The following is a 20,862-nucleotide window of genomic DNA, read 5'->3' on the forward strand; positions in this document are numbered from 1 at the left end:
ACAACAGCAGTACTTATGGAACCAGCTAAACGTATGCTGGACGCAAGACCGGAGACTGCAAGCAAATGGAGGAGCATCAAAAATCAGAGCAGGAATGTGTAGTTGGCCTTAAAGCGTGGTTGATCTCCCTTGGAGACACAAAACATTGGTCTTATTTAGTTAAGGAACAGTGGCATTTTATGTAGTCTTTTACTAACATCAGTATTGTCTTCTTGTTAGTGGAGCCAGACCGTGTGGAACCCTGGAGGAGTTTACCGCGCCTTCGAGTCAGGTCTCATGGTTTCAATGTTTCTTCTTGCTGGACTTCTCAATCATGGTCTCCACCACCATGGCAGTCTCCTCGTAACCCTTAACCTTGCGGTCGTTGGAGAACTTCTCCACAGACTCCACCACCTCCACCTTCTCGTAGCTCATGGAGTCTGGGGTAAAGCTGCTGGTGCTGGAACTGGAGCTGGTGCTGGCTCCGCGAGGGCCAGGCATTGGAGTGGGCCCACTGTGGCCCCCGTTGCTATCCCCGTTTCCCTTTGGCCCAGAGGGTTCTGGGGTGGGCTGTCTGGGGCCAGGACATGGGCCAGGGGATGGAGGGACAGGGCTTGGATCTTTAGACCTAGGGTGAGGTTCTCCGTTCTTATGCTTACCCTTACCACCACCACCATCGTCCTTTCCTTTTTCTCCCTTGCCCTTTCCTCCTTCTCCATTGGAGGGCAGAGTGGGACTGAGGGGTCTGGGAGGTGGCATGGGCTGAGGAGCTGGTCCGTAAGGTTCGTAGGGGGGCATCATCCCGTTTTGGATAGTGACATAGATGTGGCCGGCAGACGGTGTGGAGGTGTAGAAGCAGGGGTCCTGGTAGCTGCCGTCCCCAGTGACAAGGACATAACGACCCTTAGTATAGAAGTCAGCGATTGGCTCAGGCTTCTTGTACTTCCTCATTCGGTCTCTGACAATGTTGCAGAGTGTGTCAAAGGCCTTGCTGATCTGAGCTCCGTCGGGGACATCCTGTGGAGACACTCCAATGAACACAGGCATCTGCTCTGTTCTCTTCACCTCCTCCTCCTGTACCTCCTCAGTTGTGACCCCCCTCATCTCTTCATCTGCAGCCTCCCCAGTGGCTCCTCCACTTCTCTCCTCCGGACCACTGTCCATCACATCTTTAGGGGTCAGCTCTTTCTTCTTCAGGACCTTCTTGGCCAGGTTCTTCTGGCGAGGCTTGATGCTGGTGATGTCTTGGATAGCCTGGGTGATGTCTGGAAACACATGAGGTCAAAAGTCAGCCGATTGGAGTGCTTGTTGAACTGAGCAAACACCAAAATTGGTCTAAATTGAACCTAAGCAAACACCAATTAACTGATTCCTGGTGTTACAGCCAAAAGCATTTTTAAGGACCACCCTTGAATAAAAAACATTTCACCAAGCATCCTGAAAAAACACCTCAGTGTTACACCAAGGCTAGAATTTTATTATGTGCTAAAAGTGGATCACATTCTGATCCATTGTGTGTGTGTCTTTGAGTGGTCAGGTAAGATTAAATCTCTGAGACCCTGTTAGCATAGTTGTCTTTCACAATGGCTCCTGATTGTGTGTGCACTCAATAGAGATTATCAACATAAACCAGCTGTGATATTGTCCTCTGATGCTGCCCTTACCTCTCCCCCTGCTTGGTGCAGTGGGTGTGTGAGTGTAGCGGTAATTAGTGGTTAACAGGGTAATGGGGGTGCCAATTATCGCTGAATTCAACCTGCAGAAAGAAGGAACAGTAGAACAGTAAAATTTCAGCTACACAATAGACATATGTACTTAACAGCTTTCTTGCAGTTGCTTATATGGGGTGAAATATAGGAGTATCTAGTAAGTAAACTGACTCATTTTACCAAGAAGGAAACAACAGGCAATATTTAACATGAATAAATCAGAAGATAGACCTAATAACCATGGTGCCTGCTGTGCCGTAACAGAAAACATTTGCTGTCAAGCAGTGCCATCCTGTGGCTGCTCAACATTAACCCAGGTAAGGATGCTGATTCGTACATATCCAGTTAGAGCCATATGTAACACTGATCCATTTCATTTGAAGTCAGATCCTGACCTCTGGTGGATCAGAATTAAAATGGAAATTGTCTGAAGCAATTTCATGATGAAACACATCCATCCTGATCTTGACAACACATCACATAATGCTTTTTTAAATTTAATTATCTATAAGTATTGATGATAAGCCTACTTAGTTAATTGGCAATGGAAATTATTTACCTTACTGAACAATGACAGGACAAATAAGCCTAGGTCTATCTGATTGATAATCAGTCCTTAAACATCAATTAGTTAATGTAATGGGCGCTTGGAATTATAATGTCCTATCTAACTTTTTTTTTTTAATCAAAATTGACTTATCCACATATTCATGATCTTTGAATGTTACTTTGTGACTAAGTGGTGATATTTTATATATATATAAAAGGGTATATTTAGGGTTAAATATTTAAAAGGATAGAAAGTACAGTTTTACCAGCTGGGATGTCAAATCTTTGATGCTCAATATCTCAGAACTGCACTTCACCCAGACAGAAGCTTATAATAATTTCAAGCTCACAATATGTTAGACATCGAGGTTATCCCTTTAGACCAATAATTTGTGTCACATATAAAGTAATTACCAGATTAACTTATTGAACATGGGGGTTTTGTGTGTGTGTGTCAGCACCCTGTGGAGGCAGTCTACCTGTTGTCTTCGTTCTCGATGATCCTCTTGTACCTCTCCAGCTCGTTCTCCAGGGAGGTCTGGTACATGGCCAGGTGGCGACACTCGTTGGTGAACCTCTCCAGAGACTTCTCGGCCTCCTCGATCTCCTTACGCAGAGACTCAATTTGCTCGTTGTACAGCTGGATCTCGTCGTCATAAGTCTCCTGTGTGTTTTTGATGGCTTGCTCCAACATTGTGGTCTGAGAGAGAAAGATACAAGGAGGGATTAAGGAAGGCATTGTGATACACGATTTTAAAAAATAACAAAGCCCCTTGAGGAGCTTCACCAGCACATTGCACAGGTCACTAATAATAACACTATGTGGTGCTAATGAAAATGAGAGGGAGAGAAATTATATATGAGCATAAAAAATAAAAGCAGGAATTTCATTAGTGCACAGTACAGTTGTTGCTTACCTATTCAATATTTCATGTAAAAAAAATGGTGCAGATGAAAACAGCCTCAAAGTCTTTAGATAAACAAAGCATTTTATAATTTATTTATATAAAAATAAAAAAATAAGATCTCAACAGCTAACAACAATTAGACGGTATGACATTGTAAGCCTCTATGGGATACAGACATTCAAGAGATACATGGTACAAAACATGAGCAGAGTGAAGAGCAACATTTGGGAGGATAGCAGAGGTATGTCTTTGGTCAAAACCTGCAGGAAGAAAACAAGCACCCACATCAACAAACACTCAGTTGGGGGAATAAATATGGTTCATAAATTTGATTATACTGTATTCCATTAATTTGAAGCAGTCCCTGTTTCTCTTAAAATGTCCCTGTTCCTCTCATTGATGTTCTGTGAGGAAACACTTTGCTCCCACTAAACCTGGAACTACACTGCTGTCATAAGAAGGTCATGGCTGACATCTAGTGGTACTTCTGCATCATTAAGCTGTTATGGCAAGATGGGTTCAATTCAATAGATCAATGGACGTTCTTCAAAATTTTAAAATTGAAAATTTGCTTTAAAAAGATTCCTATGCCTAAGTATGAAGAACTTATGAGTGAATTCTCTACCACCAGGAAATCAATTTTTTCAATTAAATACTGAACTGATTGAATGGAAAGTGATTACAACACATAATATGAGCATGGGCCCATCTGTGCAGTGTCCCTGCCTATTTTAATCTCCTTTTGTCACTCAGAATTACTTTCCTTCAATAAATCCTCTTAAAAATGTCTTACAATAAATGTTTGCACTAGTGGAGAAAGCGATGGAGACTGCATGTAATCAGTGTGAGACCTGTTGTCATGGTGACAGTGTGACCCACCTCAGTCTGTAGGCGTAGTCTCTGTGCCTGCAGCTGACAGAGGGCGCTCTTGTACTCCTCCAGCTGGCTCTGCAGCCCTGGCACCCTCCTCTGGGCCAGCAGCTTCTCCTGCTCCTTCACAGAGTTAATACAAAACAATGAGGAAAGCACAGTATATCATCCCAGCATGAAGGTGACATCACACCCCCTCCTCAAAACAGACTTGCTACTAAGATCAATTGTCCACCTCTTTCTGATCTCTCACTGTATTAAAAGCTTGACCCTTGAAAGGCATTAAAAATAATGGGGTCATACTCCACAGTGAGGATATGTTGAAGTATCAACGTTGGACTCTCCAAATAAAGTGTCACCATTTATTCTATGGACAAAACACTTTCGTCACTCCACCCTTCATCCATTCTTGTAAACGAACATTTCGTACAAGAATAACACACTGACTGGTCTGAGTGCAGTGGCCCACCTACAAACCAAGTGTTTGAATTGAACGGCAGGCAATACTGTCACAGAGGTACAGATGATAAAAGTGATATAAGTGACATAAAAGCGTCTGGTGTCAGAGGTTTGGTGTGGGACACTTGATGGATGCTAACTATTGTAAGCAGTCACACTTCTCAACGTCTCAACGCAATTGCAGATTGGAGTTTTCACTTTTCAACTTTTTTTTCAGGTAGTAGCAAGAGTGCTAGGCCTCATAATATTAGCTTCCTCCTCTCTCACACATTTTCTTTTTCACTGGGCTTAACATTACTTAGCCAGAAAAACTGTGGTTCTTTGGCTCCGCCTGTTGAGGTTTAACTAAACCAACAAGATTATTTTTGCCTCCAATCTGCACCACAATTGCCAGTGACTGGAGCACAGATTAGCATACACAGCCATTCCTCCCTGCATTTGCTTCATTATGTGGTCTGACACCCTGAGTCAGCTGGTCCATCTGTCTGTCTGTCTGTCTGTCTGTCCAACTGACTGTTTGTCTATTTTCCCCTCTCACAAACTCACAAACACACAAACACCACATGCACGCACATGCACACTCACATATGTGAACACGTGCAACATGTGCCCACCAGTACACACACATGCACATACACCCATGTACACCAAAACATGATCAGACTGAGAAGTCAGTACCCTCATCACTCCGAGACACGTAGCCAGAGCTGACACACATACAAACACCGTGCACTCCCCCAGGCAATGTACTTGCACATGCTCACACACGCGCGCGCACACACCCCTACACACACACACACACACACACATACATGCAGACACACACAGAATGACAACAAAAGTGACCTCACCTCGGAGATGCCCACTGACATATTGGGAACGAGGGGCGTTGTCTGGTTGATCTGGTGCAGAATGTTTACGTATGTCTGGATCTCTGCAAGGTTCTGTATATAGAAGATAATATAAAAGACAATATAAAGATATATCACTGAGCAAAGAGAAGGAGATCCCACTGAATGTTAACACGTTTTGTATAGAGCACCTTAGACATTCCATTTTGCACCTAGCACAATTTCATCTGGTCTGCTCATTCACCTTTCATTATTCAAGCCTATATTTTGCACATCTCATTGAAGATGGAGCATGAGAATAACTGAATAGATCCAATAAAGGGTTTTCATTCCTTTACAGCAAAGATAATTTCTTTTCTAAATCCATGTGTGCTGCAATCATGATCTCAGACTCAATAATAGAGGGCAAATATATTTCCGTTCTCCGAGGGGATACTTCCAACTCGGGACCACAAACCAAATATCGCTGCAAGATGACTGCCCATTCTTTGCCACATAATGTAGCTATAGCAGTGCCTTTTGATATGCTATCTCAATGCTGCCTCAATATTGCACAGAGTCATGGATTAATTCATCATCAAAAGTAGCTTTGTTTGGAAATAAAAAGGGAAATTGCTCTGGCAAGAAAGTCTATGAAAACTATGCCTGGTGCATTATGTAGCGGATTGGTTTTCTTTTGTCTCTACATTTTTCTGCCCATTTTGCTTGCTCCTTCAAGCCATTTCTGTGCACATCTACATAGAGCCATATTTCTCTCTTTTTCTGTGCATTTCTGTCATGTTTCAATGCCTATTTGGGAACATTGTCACATTTATTGTTTCTTCACTTCATTCTTCCATCATGCTATCACAGAAGGTAAATTGAAGCTGAAGTCCTCTTGTAAATCACAACACGTCTTCTGTTACCCTCTGTAAAAGGACAAGGGCCGGCATTCTTTGCCTTGTTATTAAAGGTGCAGTGGCCTCGCTTCAGCAATTTTCAAAAGCAACACAGAGAGAGCCATACATTGTTATGTAATATTCTTAAAGCAATATTCTTTGAAGTGGAATAGGTTCTTCCACTCCCTGTGAATTAGCCAGGAAAATACATGCAAAACACAGTGTCCTGGGAAAAGAGGTACGGTCAACAGGGACATTCAGAGAGTGTCTTTGAGGAGGAAGCTCCCTGCTGTGTAATGATTAGGTTTTGTAATATTTGTAATAGATATCTATTTAATAAAAAAACAACAACAAAAAAACAAGCAGGGCATGGGTACTTACAAAGAGTAGGTTAATTAGTAGATTGAATTGTTGTGCCTCTCTCTCATTTTTAGATTATTTTTTGGGCATTTTTGCCTTTATTAGATAGTTCAAAGTTGAGAGAGACAGGCAAGACTGGGACAGAGAGGGGGGATGACATGCGACAAAGGTCCCAGGCTGGATTCCGACCCAGGACACTGTGTTTCCATGGTGCACACCTTGGACCACTGAGCCACCAGGAAGCCCCTTATTGTGTCTCTTTGAGGTTCTATTCACTATTTGACTTTATGTTGAATCAGTCGCTATATGTGCCAAATTTCAAGCTGTGATTGCCCTATTAAGAGCAAAATGTCAGAGATGTAAACTTTAAAAGGGGATTATTAAGGCCGTTTCTCAGCGATTGGATTTTACCGATCCAGTTTGTAAAGGCCATCAAGGATAACTATAATGGAACAATCAATTAAATTGGCTACTGGCTCTCCCGTATCTATCGTCGCTCTGTCGTAAATAAATCCATTGATTTATATTCATCTTGCTAATGAAGCCTATTAAACTTTCCCCACAGCCACTGACAAAAACTAGATACACTGAGTTACACTGAGTCTGTTTAAGTTTATCTTTGTTTGCAGTGAACATCACTGACCTTCTTGTGTCTATCTTTAGTGGAGTTGATGTCATCCTGCAGGAACTGGGATTGGATCTGGAATTCCAGGTTTCTCAGCAGAGCACTGTCAGCCTCCTGCCAGAGGAGAGGAGAGGAGAGGAGAGGAGAGGAGGGGAGAGGAGAGGGGAGGGGAGGAGAAGAGAAGAGAAGAGAAGAGAAGAGAAGAGAGGAGAGGAGAGGAGAGGGGAGGGGAGAGGAGAGGAGAGGAGAGAAGAGGAGGGAAAGGAAAGGAAAGGAAGGGAGAGGAAAAGAACAAAAGGCAAAGAAGGGGAAAGATACCACAGGGAAACGGAGAAGATGGAGGAGAAGAGTAAAAGAGGCAACGGAGCAGAGGTGGTACAAGGTGAAAAGACTGGGAGTTCTCAGGCTGAACAGCGCCATGTGTTAGGACCCATGACCGGTATTGATGCAGCAGTCAAATGTGTAGTCATCATGTTATATTTCAATACAACAGAGCCAAAGAGTGCATTCACTGAAAACTTTGAACAAAACCCCTCTCAAAAATGTTATTGACACAATTCAAAACATTTAATTTCTTTAAATAGGTAAATAGGTTGAATCTTTTATATTCAGCATTCTTCAACTTTCCTCTTAAAACTCTTATTATCACAAATTAAACCTCTTGTCCATGGACCCAGGCTCAATAACACATATTGCTAGTCATTTGGTGACCCTCCTGAGGAAGAACCACAGTCCACAGGGTCCAGAATCAGGCTCCATATCAATGTATGAGAGTTCTATTACAAAATGCTATATATCAATTTTAGGAAGAAAAAAAAAATCTTTTAATTTCATCTTTCAATGTCTCAAAAAAACATTGAGGATCCGGACTATAAAACTGTTATCATTTTATTTACCTAGTACCCTTTAAAAGTACCATCATTTGTTTTAATTTTATCCTTTCTGTCATTTTGTATGCACGGGTTTGACTTCCTTTAAATTTAGGATATCATATTGGAATGAAATTCTTCATATGCTGTTAAAATTCAGTTGAATACTTGTGTTGTGCTTTCTCTTGTACAGAGCTTTGCATCCATCAAAAACGAATCATCACTGAATTTCCATCCATACCTTGTTTAACTGGTCCAGCGTGCCCCGCAGCTGTTCTTGATACTCACATTCATTTCTGTATCTAGAGCATAAAACATCAAAATTATGTATCTACATGAAAGCAGTGCAATTTCAAGGACATTGTGATATCGAACTACAGCAATCACTGGCGCAGGACTGTGTGTGCCAATCTGTGTCTAATTTTTTTTTGGGGGTTGGGGGTGTTGCGGACAAGCATTGACTATCCATCAACATTTAACATTTACATTGATTACACCCATTGTGTCCTTACTTACCCCTGTCGGCTCACTTTGAGACAAGCCGTGCTGACAACTTGAAGCACAGCACCGCTGCTTTTGACATTCTGTCTTAAGGCTGTTAATCAACACTATGGGTGGTGAAATCTCACTGTCTCCACTAGCTGATCTAAACAGAGTTGGTCAACACTCTTCTGAACCACTCAATAATATAGTTGAGCTCAGTTGCCTGGAGGCAGCCTTTCATTCACCATGGTGGTTTCTATCAAGCAGTGCTGCCTTTATCACAGTTTGACACAACTCTTGTCTTGTATTACCAATATAAAGAGTTAAATCAATCCCTCATCAGCACCAGGGTTGAGGAGTAATGAATTACATGTGACAGACAGGATTACATTAATCTGATTACAGAATGGTAACCGTAATCTGTTCCATTTTCTGAAAAAAATACATGTTAAGGGAGAGAATATATTTTGATTATGAGATTATGGACACAAACTTTTTTACACATGTTGGCATAGTGGTTGATCATGGCTGTAGATAATTAAATTAACATTATTCAAATTACAGTCTGTAAATTACAATCTTCTAACAGTCTGTATAACATCATATTCTATGACTATTGTGACAATGTAATCCAAAAGTATCTTACAATAATCAGAATACATTTCTGTTTCAGCAATGTAGAGGATTACCTTCCTGATTGTAACTTTAGAATTTAGAATTTAGAATTTTTACATAAATGGACATGATTGAATAAACATAATTTAACTGTTATCAAAATGTTATAACTGTTCTATTTTAGCGGTTTCAAAAATGTGAGAGGCAAAGTGTGATGTGGCACACAGGTCTAGTTACATACATGCTGACATTGTTTTTAATTTTTTTTTAAGTTTCTCTATGTTCTTTTTAATTTTGTATCCTGGTCTTTATGTCATAAGAAAGGGATCAGTTGGCTGCTGTTTTTTTTATTTTTATTTTTTTATAGTTTTGAGAAGCAAAAATTCTTCACGTTATATCACTTCCTCTTAATTTTTTAGTAAAAAAATATTTTATCCCTATGCAGTATTCTGCCTCTGAAGAAGAAATCTGACCTGAGTTGTGTCACACACCTGCTGAACACACAAACACCAACCATTGCCCACTCTCTTACTTGCTGGTGAATTCATCCAGCATGCGGCAAGCATCCTTTAGCTCCCTCTCCAGCTTGGCGTGGTCGGAGGACAGCTCTCGGATGCGCTGCCTGTTGACTTCGATCTGCTCTGTGAAGGCCTCCTCCAGGCCGCTGGCCTCCTCCATGCGCTGCAGCGTCTCCAGCTGCTTGCGGAACACAGCGTTGCGCTGCTCCAGGACTCGCGCCCTGTTGATGTAGCGGGCGAAGCGGCTGTTGAGCTCCTGAAGGCTCTCCCAGCCCTGGATGGCCGAGGCGCCCGCAGAGGTTTCAGAGTCCTCGGATTCCTCCTCAAAGACATCGGAGCGCTCATACTTTTCCTTGCGCACCTCGCGCAGGTAGCTGGTCTTGAACATGGTGGTGCGTGTCTCTCCCCTGCTGCCTGGGTTGGTGGTATCCCCGGAGTGCTTGGTCCCCTTCAGCACCTTTATTGTGTGAAAACTCGGGTGCTCACCCTTGGCTGTCTCATGCTAGACTAAACGCTGCCCAGCACTGGCTGGCGGCGAAATAGCCCCAAAAATCTCCCCCCTGGCTGCGGCCACGCATGCTGCATGCCTGGGGCCTTCCAGAGTTTATTGATGCCTTTGTGACTGAGATTACAAAAGCCATGCCATTGATGACAAAGCAGAAACACAAAAACAAACAATCGGTTGGCCCGAGAAAGCACTGCGTTGTCACACACTATTATAGGGAGGCCTTTTGGTTTTCAATCAGCTGTTTTTCTAGATCTCTGTTTGATTTGGGAAATTGGATGGTGGCCTACCACATGACAGAGAAGAAATTGTGTGCGGTGCGCTTTCTATGGAGTGTGGACAATTACTCCTGTGCCAAAAGTAAGCGTGGAACACACTGTGTATGCTGTGCCAAAGAAACAACTCTTTTTCGTTCGCAAGTGGGTACTATTGGCATTTCGGTCCACAAACTCGAAAACATTACACATAACAACCCCCTAAAAATATTGGTGAACATGCAGCAGAAATCCATTCAAAGCATTTGGTAACATGCAGGCCTAGTTGGAAGACTATGCTGTATGCATTTCAGTTCCCCAAACAGTGTCATGGTTGTTATAGTATTTGTTTATAGCTATCATGGAATGAAACGGGCCTAACAGTAAATAACTGAGGCTGCGGGCTAAATGTGTAGTGTTGCAGTAAGTAAAATGATTTAAATATTTATTCCTACGCATTATGATGTTGGTGTTCATGGTAAAAATCCCAGATCCCATTGCAGAGCCCAGACTCAAATCTACAGCTTTATGCCAATAGCGACTTTGAGCCAAACTATGTGATGATGCTGGTGTTTTGCCTGGGAGGAAGGCTCTGAAGCTGAAATACCTCAGCACGTCAAAAATGTTGTTTTGCTTGAATAATAGCAAAGAGCCTCTAGTTATTTCCATCAAGTCACCTCTTTCTCTCTGTGTATTTCTCTCTCTCTTGGTATTTTCATTCTTGCTCTAACACTTTACATTTACCAAAAATGAGAGTAAGAGAGAGTGAAAGAGAGCGAGGAACAGAGAGAGAGAGAGAGAGAGAGAGAGAGAGACCTTTCTGCATCTGCCTGCTCTCTGCTGTAAGCTGTGGTACAAGGTCAGTCAAAAATGTCCCTCTGGACAGATCTAGCAGGCTGTCTGTAAAAAGGCTGAATGAAACACATGTCAAATGGCTTTACATCAGCATTTCAGCATTTTTTTTGGCCCTAGAAAAGCCCATGGCCCAAGGGCAGACTGTGACAATTAAGCTGTGAAAATTAAGCTACTAAACAAAAGCTTTGTGGACATACAGCTGAGTTTAAGGCATGTATATCTATCGTCCATCATTCAAAAGATACATGTATATATGCTTTTCCTTCACATTTTATCACATAAATATACCCATAGGCTACCATCTTAATACACTTGTGTAACATAAACTTCCAACTGAGCTCATATTTTTTTATAAATTCTCATCAAAGGTGGGAACCACATAGAATATAAAAAATATCAATATTTTTTAGCAGTTATTTTCAGATGGATGTAAAGAATCTGTGACTTTAATAGGTGAGTCTCAATGGTCCGGATCCCAAAAAGCTTGAGAAGAGGGCATAATACATATTGCAGCACAAACTGCTACAGGTATTCTACTTGAGGAGACTTCACCGCATCGACTTCTAAATGACATTCAGACAGCTTTGCTATTATTTAGCATTCAGCATTGAACATTTCCCACTGCCCCTGACTAGGAGCAGGTGAGGAGTTTCCAGACAAATCTCTCCAGGACTGTTCCTTCCAGCTAATGAGCAGTCAACTCCTTACCTATGCGAATCTCCAGGTGTGAATCGCATAAAAGACCGTGTGCAGTGAGTATATAAAAGGCAGATGTCTATCTCAGCCACTGACCGACTTGATTAGACATGCAACTGTTGAAATGTTGTGTCAAGCCTTCAGAGTATTCATGATAACATCCCCAAAACATGTACTGAATTCAAATGCTAAACAGATATATCTAACATGTTCATGCATATAAAATATAGTAAAATGCATTCAGGGGTATTACCAATGCCATTGGTGTGACAAAACCTTGTGGTGAAAAAGCATTGCATACTGCACAACATAGTAAAATGGTGGACATCAGTACATACCTGCTCTAGAACAAACACAATCACTCAGACTGCATTGAGATGTCCCTTTGGTCACCTTTGTGTATCTAAACTGTGTCTCCACAGCCAGGAGGAAATGCTCGGTGACATTTATGGGTGCCGCTAACCTGCAGCCAGTTAGAGAAAGTTGGCAAGTTCCCGATGTGTATGGGAAAGAATGTGTATTTTTCTTTCTGTCAGTGGAGGGTATATGAGGTGCCGTCGTAAACAGGACTCCCACAAACAGAATAATACACTCTTGTGTCCAACACAGGCAACCAAACACAACTAGACACTAACACAGAGAGAGAGGGAGAGAGAGAGACAGAGGGAGAGAGAGAGAGAGAGAGAGAGCGCAAAGTGACCACATTAGTATGAACGGTTTGCCCAGTTGGAATGAACAGTAATGACAGTGTGGACGAACACTGGCACACAGTATGGACAAATACTGACTCCCAAAGTCAGCATCCCCAACAAAACCTAGAGCCAGCCAAAACAGACTGCATCTGTTCAGATTTAAACCCCAGATATATATTTGTATCGATTCTGTTTCACTACCACTGATTCTCCCATAACGTCGTCACACATAAATAAGCTTACTGTCTGTCCACCTTCTCGCAGAGACCATAGATTTTTGGTCTTGTGCATAATACTTCATGGCAGAGGAGAGATCACTAGGATACCATCGCCCTCTTTTCCCATCTGTATTCATTGTTACGAGGGGCTGTAAATCCTAGGCCTGGGTGAGATTAGAGAGCTGTCCAGGATTGGAAATGAAGGCCCAGTGTTTATCCTGCCGGTCAGGCCTTCTGGGCTGCGGTGACAGGCACTGGATAGGCCCGATGAGTAAGTAGCTCCTGATATTTAGAGGGTGCTAAAAATTAATAGAAACACGCAACGGCTATTCTCTTATCTCTTATGGGCTGAGGGTGGATATGTCAAGTTCTGAAAAAATATATATATATTTTTTTTTTCTCCTGCTGTGACCAGGGGATGTGTTTCATCTTGGTAGTGCTGGTTTGCTGGTGTCTCTTGTTATCGGTTATTATATTTAAACTGCACAAAGTGTATCTGTCAGCCCGTGCACTGAATGGGAAAGGAGGACACAAGAAGCCATCCTGCTGCTATTGACAGGTGAGAGACTGTCACAGGCGATGTAGGAACAGCAATGCTAGCTTTTCATCACAATAAGGGATTGATCCTAAAAAGTCATTGCTGCTGCTGTCTAGTGTGCCCATTTATCTGCTGTTCAGGATGGATTACCGCAAAGGCACTGTAGTGACAGCTTTCCACGGCTGTCTATATATTGACCCAGAGAGAAAAAAAGTCAGTTTGTGTGAAAAAATCAAATTGCAGCAGTTTACAGTGTTGCCCCTTATCAGATCAACTTCACGGCCCTGATAACTAGTCAGCTCTTGACTAGTTGATTCAATGCAGCGATATTTCTTCTATGGCCTATTCAAGGGGTTTATAACCAGCAACAGCAAAATGAGGCATTATAAATGTCCTGTCAGTGTTATCTAAGAATGCTTTCCTAGCTATCATATTGTCGCTTATTCAAAATGGGCCAAGATTACAGTCTTTTGGGACAATGATAATCCTGAACATCTGGGTCATTGATTTCTGTCCCCAACACCATAACGCAATCAATGTCCCTTTGTGTGCAGCCCTGTGAGAGACTGGCAATGGCCTTCATTCTCTGTCAGTGAATACCGAGCACCTGTTTTTTCATCTGAGATCAAGACAGAGAATTTTGTAAAACAGAGATCGGTAGGTAGTCAGTGAAAGAAACAGTTACATGAAATGCTATTAGAAAGCAGAATGACTCCCAGTCTCTAGAGGTTCTTCAAGAGGCGATGATGATTGACTCGGCAAAGCCTGATGACGGGCCAATGGTGATGTTCTTTGAAACACCTGATAACAATTTAGTCTATATTAATTGAAGTCAGAAGGACGGAGTGTATTTTATCACACAGCATTGAAGGAAAAATCCACCCTCGGATGCTCTTACACTGTTAGATGTCATCCATGTGTCATGTTGAGCTGCCACAGGCAATTATTTTCCGATAATGGAACATCAAAACCAGAGAGCCAAACATAATGTTATTACGAAAATGTGAAGGTCCTTTAAAAATTACAGTTTGTTGAATTCAAACTCATACAGCAGATGCATTATGTGAATTAACTGTTAAATTTGCACAGAAGCAAACTGACTGGAAGACAATTTATGAACAATTATTCATACCGAGGACATCTCTTATCTGCAACCTTGAATCTATTACTTTGTGATCCACTTTGAACCAAACGCCTTATTTTTTTGCGCTGGAATGTCCTTAATTTCCCCATTACATGAACATTATCCATTAAAAATAACATAGCTTTAAAAAAAAAAGTAAGGGTTTTAAAGGGATCTATTCATGGGTTGATTCATGGAGATGCTAGTAATTAAGTATTTTTTTATGCATTTTGTGCACAGTTGAAAAGGTTATTAATGAGTTATTAATGGAAATTTCTCCCTGATTTTTTTTCATCAGAAAGCAGTTAAAAATGAAGGAGGTGTTTAAGAGGGTTTGGATGGGGTCTCCTCCATTAATAACTCCCTTAACTAATTTTAAATGGATTTTGCATGAATTAAGGGGTGAATTAATGTAAATGAATGTAAATGTAAGGTTATTTTAAAGGATTACTAGTTGATAATAGCCTACATCATTTCAGAAAGTATTTATCTAATGAAAATGGATGAGTTTATGAAGTTCACGCAGTTCACAGCTCTGCAATTTATCCTTCTGTCACTACTAGGTGTGAAAGCTACATCCTCGCACATCCATCAGCCATCTGTGTGAACTTTCAACCGCTTCAAGGTGCGGCTACCATCAGTCATGTTTACTGATAAAATACGCGTGGGTGAGACCTATGACCAGTGACCACGCTGAAAACACGTCTCCTCTCAGCTCCTGCTCACAGGGCTGAAGAATCAAACAAATCCTTTCATCATCCAAAACCCACGCACAAGAAATCTTCACTTTGGTGAGGGTTGTGAAACAATATTGGCTGGTTGTACTAATTAACCATTAATGAAAAAATCCATAACGCTGACACTGGCAGATGTAGATAACGATCTGCTGAAGTAATCACAAGACATTTAAGGTATGAATTGGATAGTAATTATTATGATTATGAGGGAGAAATGGTGGAGGAGGTGGAAGTTTGGGATGATGATGATAATGATGATAATTCCCCCCACCCCCCTAAACACACACACACACACACACACACACACACACACACACACACACACACACACACACACACACTCCTCTCTCCTCCTCGCCAACGTGAAGGATGTAGAGATCTGTCAGGCGTCACGTCATCACATTTACCATATGAGGGAGAAAAGACGCAACTTTTTTTTCCTTTCGAAGACGCGCTGTGGAGGAGAGGGGAGTCTAGATGCAGTACAAGAAATGTGCAAGGAGGCAAATGGAGCGAAATTGTCCGAGAGAGAACACGATTGGATACGCGTCACACACCATATACAGAAACCAATCGCATTTCTTTTTTTTTTTTTAGAATTAATTGAGAAAACTTAACCGTGCAATGTTCTACTTTCTTCCACTTTGTGGGTAAGTGCCTCAAGTGTTTCTGATTTGTTTTCACTCGTGCGTTTTGTCCTTAGAGACCCATTAGAGATAACATTTCCTCTATAGTCGTTATTATCCACTAGTTGCTTACACTTTCCGTTATGTCTGTTTTATTATAGGCTAAACAGCAAAAGTTCAGTTTCGGTATTTTCTTTAAACAGAGCGATGTTTTTCTTCCATGGGAAGTTATTTACAACAGTTTTAAGGTGGAATTGCACAAATATGCTACAGCAGACTCTCTGTTGCCTCGATAGAAATAATTGCTTCCTGTCACCTGTTAAACAAACAAAGAAAAAGACGTCTGCGTCTGTGTGTGTTGTTTACCATTTCTCCGACATGGACCACTTCAGTGTATAGACTTTCCTTAGTGGCTTATTATAATGCCAATAATCAACTAACACGCTGTGATCCATTTACAGAGGGGCTGAATAGACTCCCCTCAGACTTTGTAAATAGGGCTAATTAAGCCTGGTTTCACAGCCCTGATTGTACATCTCAGTTTTGTTCACGACCTGCTGATAAATTCAAAATTTCAAAGGCTAAAATATTCAAAGGCTCAGCTTGTATTAAGCATAGCCCCTTTCTTTTCTTTTTCTTTTATTGTTATTTTTTTTCTCTTCTCCCTGAAGGGAGAACCATATTCCCTGCTTTTTAATTCAAGACATTTGAGCTCATGGGCGTTCTCTCTCTCTCTCTCTCTCTTTCTCTCTCTCTCTCTCTCTCTCTCTCTCTCTCTCTGTGTGTCTCTCTCTCTCTCTCTCTCTCTCTCTCTCTCTGTGTGTGTGTGTCTCTCTCTCTCTCTCTCTCTATCTTCAATTCATTGAGAGGACCTAGAGTGTGTGGACTTACTGTGTCTTTGGTTTGCTGCCAGGTTTATTGCCTCTCTGCTGAGACACAGTACATGACACAGTGTTGTAATCTGGTTTACTGTCTTTCATATTTCTTGTGGTCGGTTGTCTGTTTGCAGTTTTATGTGGTCCCCACTTAGTTCACATGGATAGAGGTGACCAATGTTACTGCAAATCAAAGACCTCGTCATCAAACGGAAGCTATAGGCTATGAAGTTGTTACTGTAAAAAGGGCTAATTACGGATATACTGAATTCAGTTACAGACATTTTTCATGGGAAAAATGCTTCAGGGTTACTCCTGAAGCACTGAGGTCAAACACTTTATTTTGACCAGACATACAGTATCTCTTTGACACCGAGTCGTGTTTGACGAACCCTGGCCTGGGATGAGTAATGCTGAGATGAAAACTTTCTGTTCCAGGTGGAGATGTTCTTCTGGTTCCAAAGGAGATTCAGCCTGATCGAATATCCATCTTCACCCAAACACCTTACCGGTTAAGCTGTTTCCTGGGAGGCATTGGCACCATATACCAAAAGGCTTCATTATTTTTCCATTTTTTTGGATGAAACTGATATTGGTCTCAAAAACGAGTCAGTCTAAACCAAGTAACAGTGTGTGGTAAGACATGGGGGATTCCAACATCAGCCACTTAGCAGCGGCTTACGCAGAGACGCGGGACCATCTCCCACCCAGCGAGCTGGATCAGTTCATGGACAACTACGACATGGACTACGGCATCCCTCCTGATGAGATCCCGGACACCACGCAGGGCCAGGCCTTCTTTGTGGCCACCATTGTTATTGGCGTGGTCCTCGTTTGTATCATGCTTATCTGTGGGTTTGGAAACTTTCTGTTCATTGCCACACTGGCCCGATACAAAAAGCTCCGCAACCTCACCAACCTGCTCATCGCCAACCTGGCCATCTCAGACTTCATCGTGGCAGTGGTGTGCTGCCCGTTCCTGGTGGATTACTATGTGGTGAAGCAGCTGTCCTGGGATCATGGGTTGGTGCTGTGCGCCTCTGTCAACTATCTCAGGACTGTCTCGCTCTATGTGTCCACAAACGCACTGCTTGCCATTGCTGTTGACAGGTGCGTCCCAGAGGTCTATGATTTCTTTCATCTGGCCATGCATGTGTGTGAATGTGTCCTTGTGTACATGCACATGTGTGTGCAGTTTAATTTGCCACCGTTTCCCACACAAATCTTCCTGCACTTGTCAAAATGGGCAGGTGTTTTAAATTAGAACATATCTGTGTCCATATATGTCAGTATGCCTCCCCATCTTTCTTATTCTGACCTTGTAGAGCCTTCAGTGAGATTTCATTTCTTGAAAACATCCACCTGCTCGGTTGTTTTATGAACGTTACATTATAGTAGAAAATCCACTCCAGCCACTCCTTCCCTCATTGTTCCCTTCTTCCATTAGTTCCTCCAACATCAGGGCCTTACATCCGCCTCATTCTTCATCCAGCCTTATTGAAGAGATTTTGAGAGATATTGAGCCACTAAAAAATGTCTTTGCTTCTGAGAATGAAAATCCAATGCTTTTTTCAGCATCTCAACAGAAATGAGCTGTAAGATATTTCATGAACACAGGCAACAACACAGGTGGCACCAATTTCTACTGCATTTTTTGCTCTTACAGTATGGGATTTGTTTTGAATGGAAAATGACTATTGTGAATGTATTGCACTGGAGAGAGACAAGACATTGTAAAAATGAACTACAACTGATTTTTCAAGCATGTCTTTATTGTACAGTATAATCAGCCCATCTCTGTTTCTACTACTCTACTCTAAATTACTAGTTTAACTACATGTAGTGAAAAACACACTGACCTCAGTGGATTTGTCCACTTTCCTCAGAGATGCAATCCTTTAATAGCATAAACCGGCAGCATACTGCAATTGAGATTCAGGGCCTTGGCTTTATCATTATTTATTACTAATCAAAAGTAAAATCAAACCTTACTGCATTTCAGTTTTGCTTGTTAAGGTCTGTTTGTGCACACTATGACCAGAACTTCAAAGGCACCGTAAAAAAAACACTTTGATTAATTTTCAGTTAGATCAGCTTGGGAGAGCTCATCAGGGAATGATCCCCTTGCTACTGTGTTTAGTCTGTAACAGTTACACATCCTTTCCATGTTGAGTCCATCTGTATATTCCCCTAGATAATGTATCTTTGCCAGCTACATTATCGATTTACCCGTTGGCCCACTGTTAAGGTGCCTTTGGAGTGAGTGTTGTTTGATCTCTGTCCAGAAACTTAACATCAAGCCTGGAAGGAATACAAATCATAGATTATTGCATGTAACATAGTAAGGATGCTTAAAAAAAATCATCACTAGGTTCTATGCATGATTCTACATGATTCTACTTACTGTTCGTAGATATTGAATTTAGCTAAAACGTTAAGTGTTACAATCTAAATTGTCAAAACTATCAAACAACACACACATATGAACATGCATACGTACACCATTTTAACAAAAGTCATTTCTAATTTCTAAACTAACCTCTCTACTATCACAGCATTCAAACTGACTCAAATTAGGAAAGTGCTGTGTGATGATGTGATTTAAATTAGAACGCTAAAACGTTTTCAGCTAAAGTTCAATGGAGTGTGAAGAAGTGACACAACTGGTCAAATAGCATTTATATTTTGTGACTTCACAGAAATTAACTTCTATCAATCTGAGAAATTCAGTTTTCTGAATAATGGGGCATTTTGAACTGTAATGTTCAATTTTCTGAACCCATTTAGTTTGCACCATGTTTCGACTCCTAATAGGCTGTTTGATTGCACTGTGTTATGGATTTGTCCCCTGACTGCCCCATGCAGTAACGTCTCTGTCCTCCTCCAGGTACATGGCCATAGTTCACCCTCTGAGGCCTCGTATGAAGTACCAAACCGCCTACTGCCTGATCACAGGAGTCTGGATTGTGCCCATCCTGATCTCAATTCCCTCCGCCTACTTTGCCTCTGAGACCATGTACCCTCATGGCGGCACGACCCCGACCACCCACAAAGTCTTCTGTGCCCAGATCTGGCCTGTGGACCAGCAGGCCTACTACCGCTCCTACTTCCTGTTTGTTTTTGCTGTGGAATTTGTCGGGCCCGTGATCGTCATGGCGATGTGTTATGCCCGGATCTCCCGCGAGCTCTGGTTCAAGAATGTCCCGGGTTTCCAGACGGAGCAGATTAGGAAGAGGCTGCGCTGCCGACGGAAGACAGTGATGGTCCTGATCGGGATCTTGACGGCGTACATCCTCTGCTGGGCCCCATACTATGGCTTCACTATCCTGCGAGACTTCCATCCGACGCTCATCTCCCGCCAGAAAAACTCATTAGTGGCCTTCTACATCATTGAGTGCATTGCCATGAGCAACAGCATGATCAATACCTTCTGTTTTGTCAGCGTCAAGAACAACACAGTTAAGTACCTGAAGAGGATTGTCCTGCTGCGCTGGAGGTCCACTTATGCTCCCAGTAAGACTGTGGATGAGACAGACATGAGGACCTCCTCCATGCCTGTGACAGAGGAGATTGAGTGCATTCGCCTGAGGTGAAGAGAAGAAACTCTATAGTCCGATGGTCATTAACGGTGCATTCAGCTGTCAACTCCATCGATAATTCACTAGAAGTAATTTCTATCTCTACTGAGCCGATCAACCTGACAAACTCGGCCGACATTCCAGCTGTCAACTAACTGAATTTTGCGTGGTCATTGACCATCAACAGCCAATCAGATTTCTGTACCTATTCCTTTTCCTACCGGCGTGACGACAATTCCGTAAATAAACGTTCCGCCTCATGACAAAAAATGGATGATGATAAGTTGATCACCGTGATTCAGGGTTTTCCCATGCTGTACGATTATTACTTAAAAAGGTACAGGAATAAAACACTTAAAAAGAAACGTTGAGATCAGTGGCCTCCATTGTTGGTGCTAATGGTAAGTTCTTGTGTAGTACTTTTAGGAGGGAAATAATTTAATTGGCGCTGAAATATTACATTTCACTACATGATTACCAAATTTCAGATAA

The 20,862-nt window shown here is 41.9% G+C and overlaps 2 protein-coding genes across 2 annotated transcripts; one reads left to right on the top strand and one right to left on the bottom strand.

Moving 5' to 3' along the window:
• Positions 1–282: 282 nt before the first annotated feature.
• Positions 283–10,061, bottom strand: bfsp1 (beaded filament structural protein 1). The gene is made up of 9 exons (XM_071922052.2): positions 9,688–10,061; positions 8,299–8,359; positions 7,207–7,302; positions 5,326–5,418; positions 4,025–4,138; positions 2,717–2,937; positions 1,644–1,735; positions 495–1,244; positions 283–461 (listed from the first exon to the last, which is right to left on the bottom strand). The coding sequence occupies exons 1-9, from the start codon at positions 10,059–10,061 to the stop codon at positions 283–285; spliced, it is 1,980 nt and encodes a 659-aa protein (XP_071778153.1).
• Positions 10,062–17,435: 7,374 nt separating this feature from the next.
• On the top strand, positions 17,436–20,385 carry prokr1b (prokineticin receptor 1b). Its single transcript, XM_071922066.2, has 2 exons — positions 17,436–17,902; positions 19,680–20,385. Exons 1-2 carry the CDS (start codon positions 17,436–17,438, stop codon positions 20,383–20,385), a joined length of 1,173 nt encoding a protein of 390 aa, XP_071778167.1.
• Positions 20,386–20,862: the final 477 nt, after the last annotated feature.

Source organism: Centroberyx gerrardi, chromosome 15 (assembly GCF_048128805.1).
Source record: "Centroberyx gerrardi isolate f3 chromosome 15, fCenGer3.hap1.cur.20231027, whole genome shotgun sequence".
In the NCBI taxonomy this organism is placed as follows: domain Eukaryota; kingdom Metazoa; phylum Chordata; class Actinopteri; order Beryciformes; family Berycidae; genus Centroberyx; species Centroberyx gerrardi.

Bases quoted from the DNA above. Each gene is read 5' to 3' on its own strand.
- bfsp1 (XM_071922052.2), bottom strand. From the start codon at position 10,061: ATGTTCAAGACCAGCTACCTGCGCGAGGTGCGCAAGGAAAAGTATGAG. The intron at 1,736-2,716 runs GTAGACTGCCTC...TTCTTTCTGCAG, and splicing joins ATCGAGAACGAAGACAACAG to GTTGAATTCAGCGATAATTG. The intron at 1,245-1,643 runs GTAAGGGCAGCA...ATGTGTTTCCAG, and splicing joins TGCACCAAGCAGGGGGAGAG to ACATCACCCAGGCTATCCAA.
- prokr1b (XM_071922066.2), top strand. From the start codon at position 17,436: ATGGGGGATTCCAACATCAGCCACTTAGCAGCGGCTTACGCAGAGACG. The intron at 17,903-19,679 runs GTGCGTCCCAGA...GTCCTCCTCCAG, and splicing joins CTTGCCATTGCTGTTGACAG to GTACATGGCCATAGTTCACC.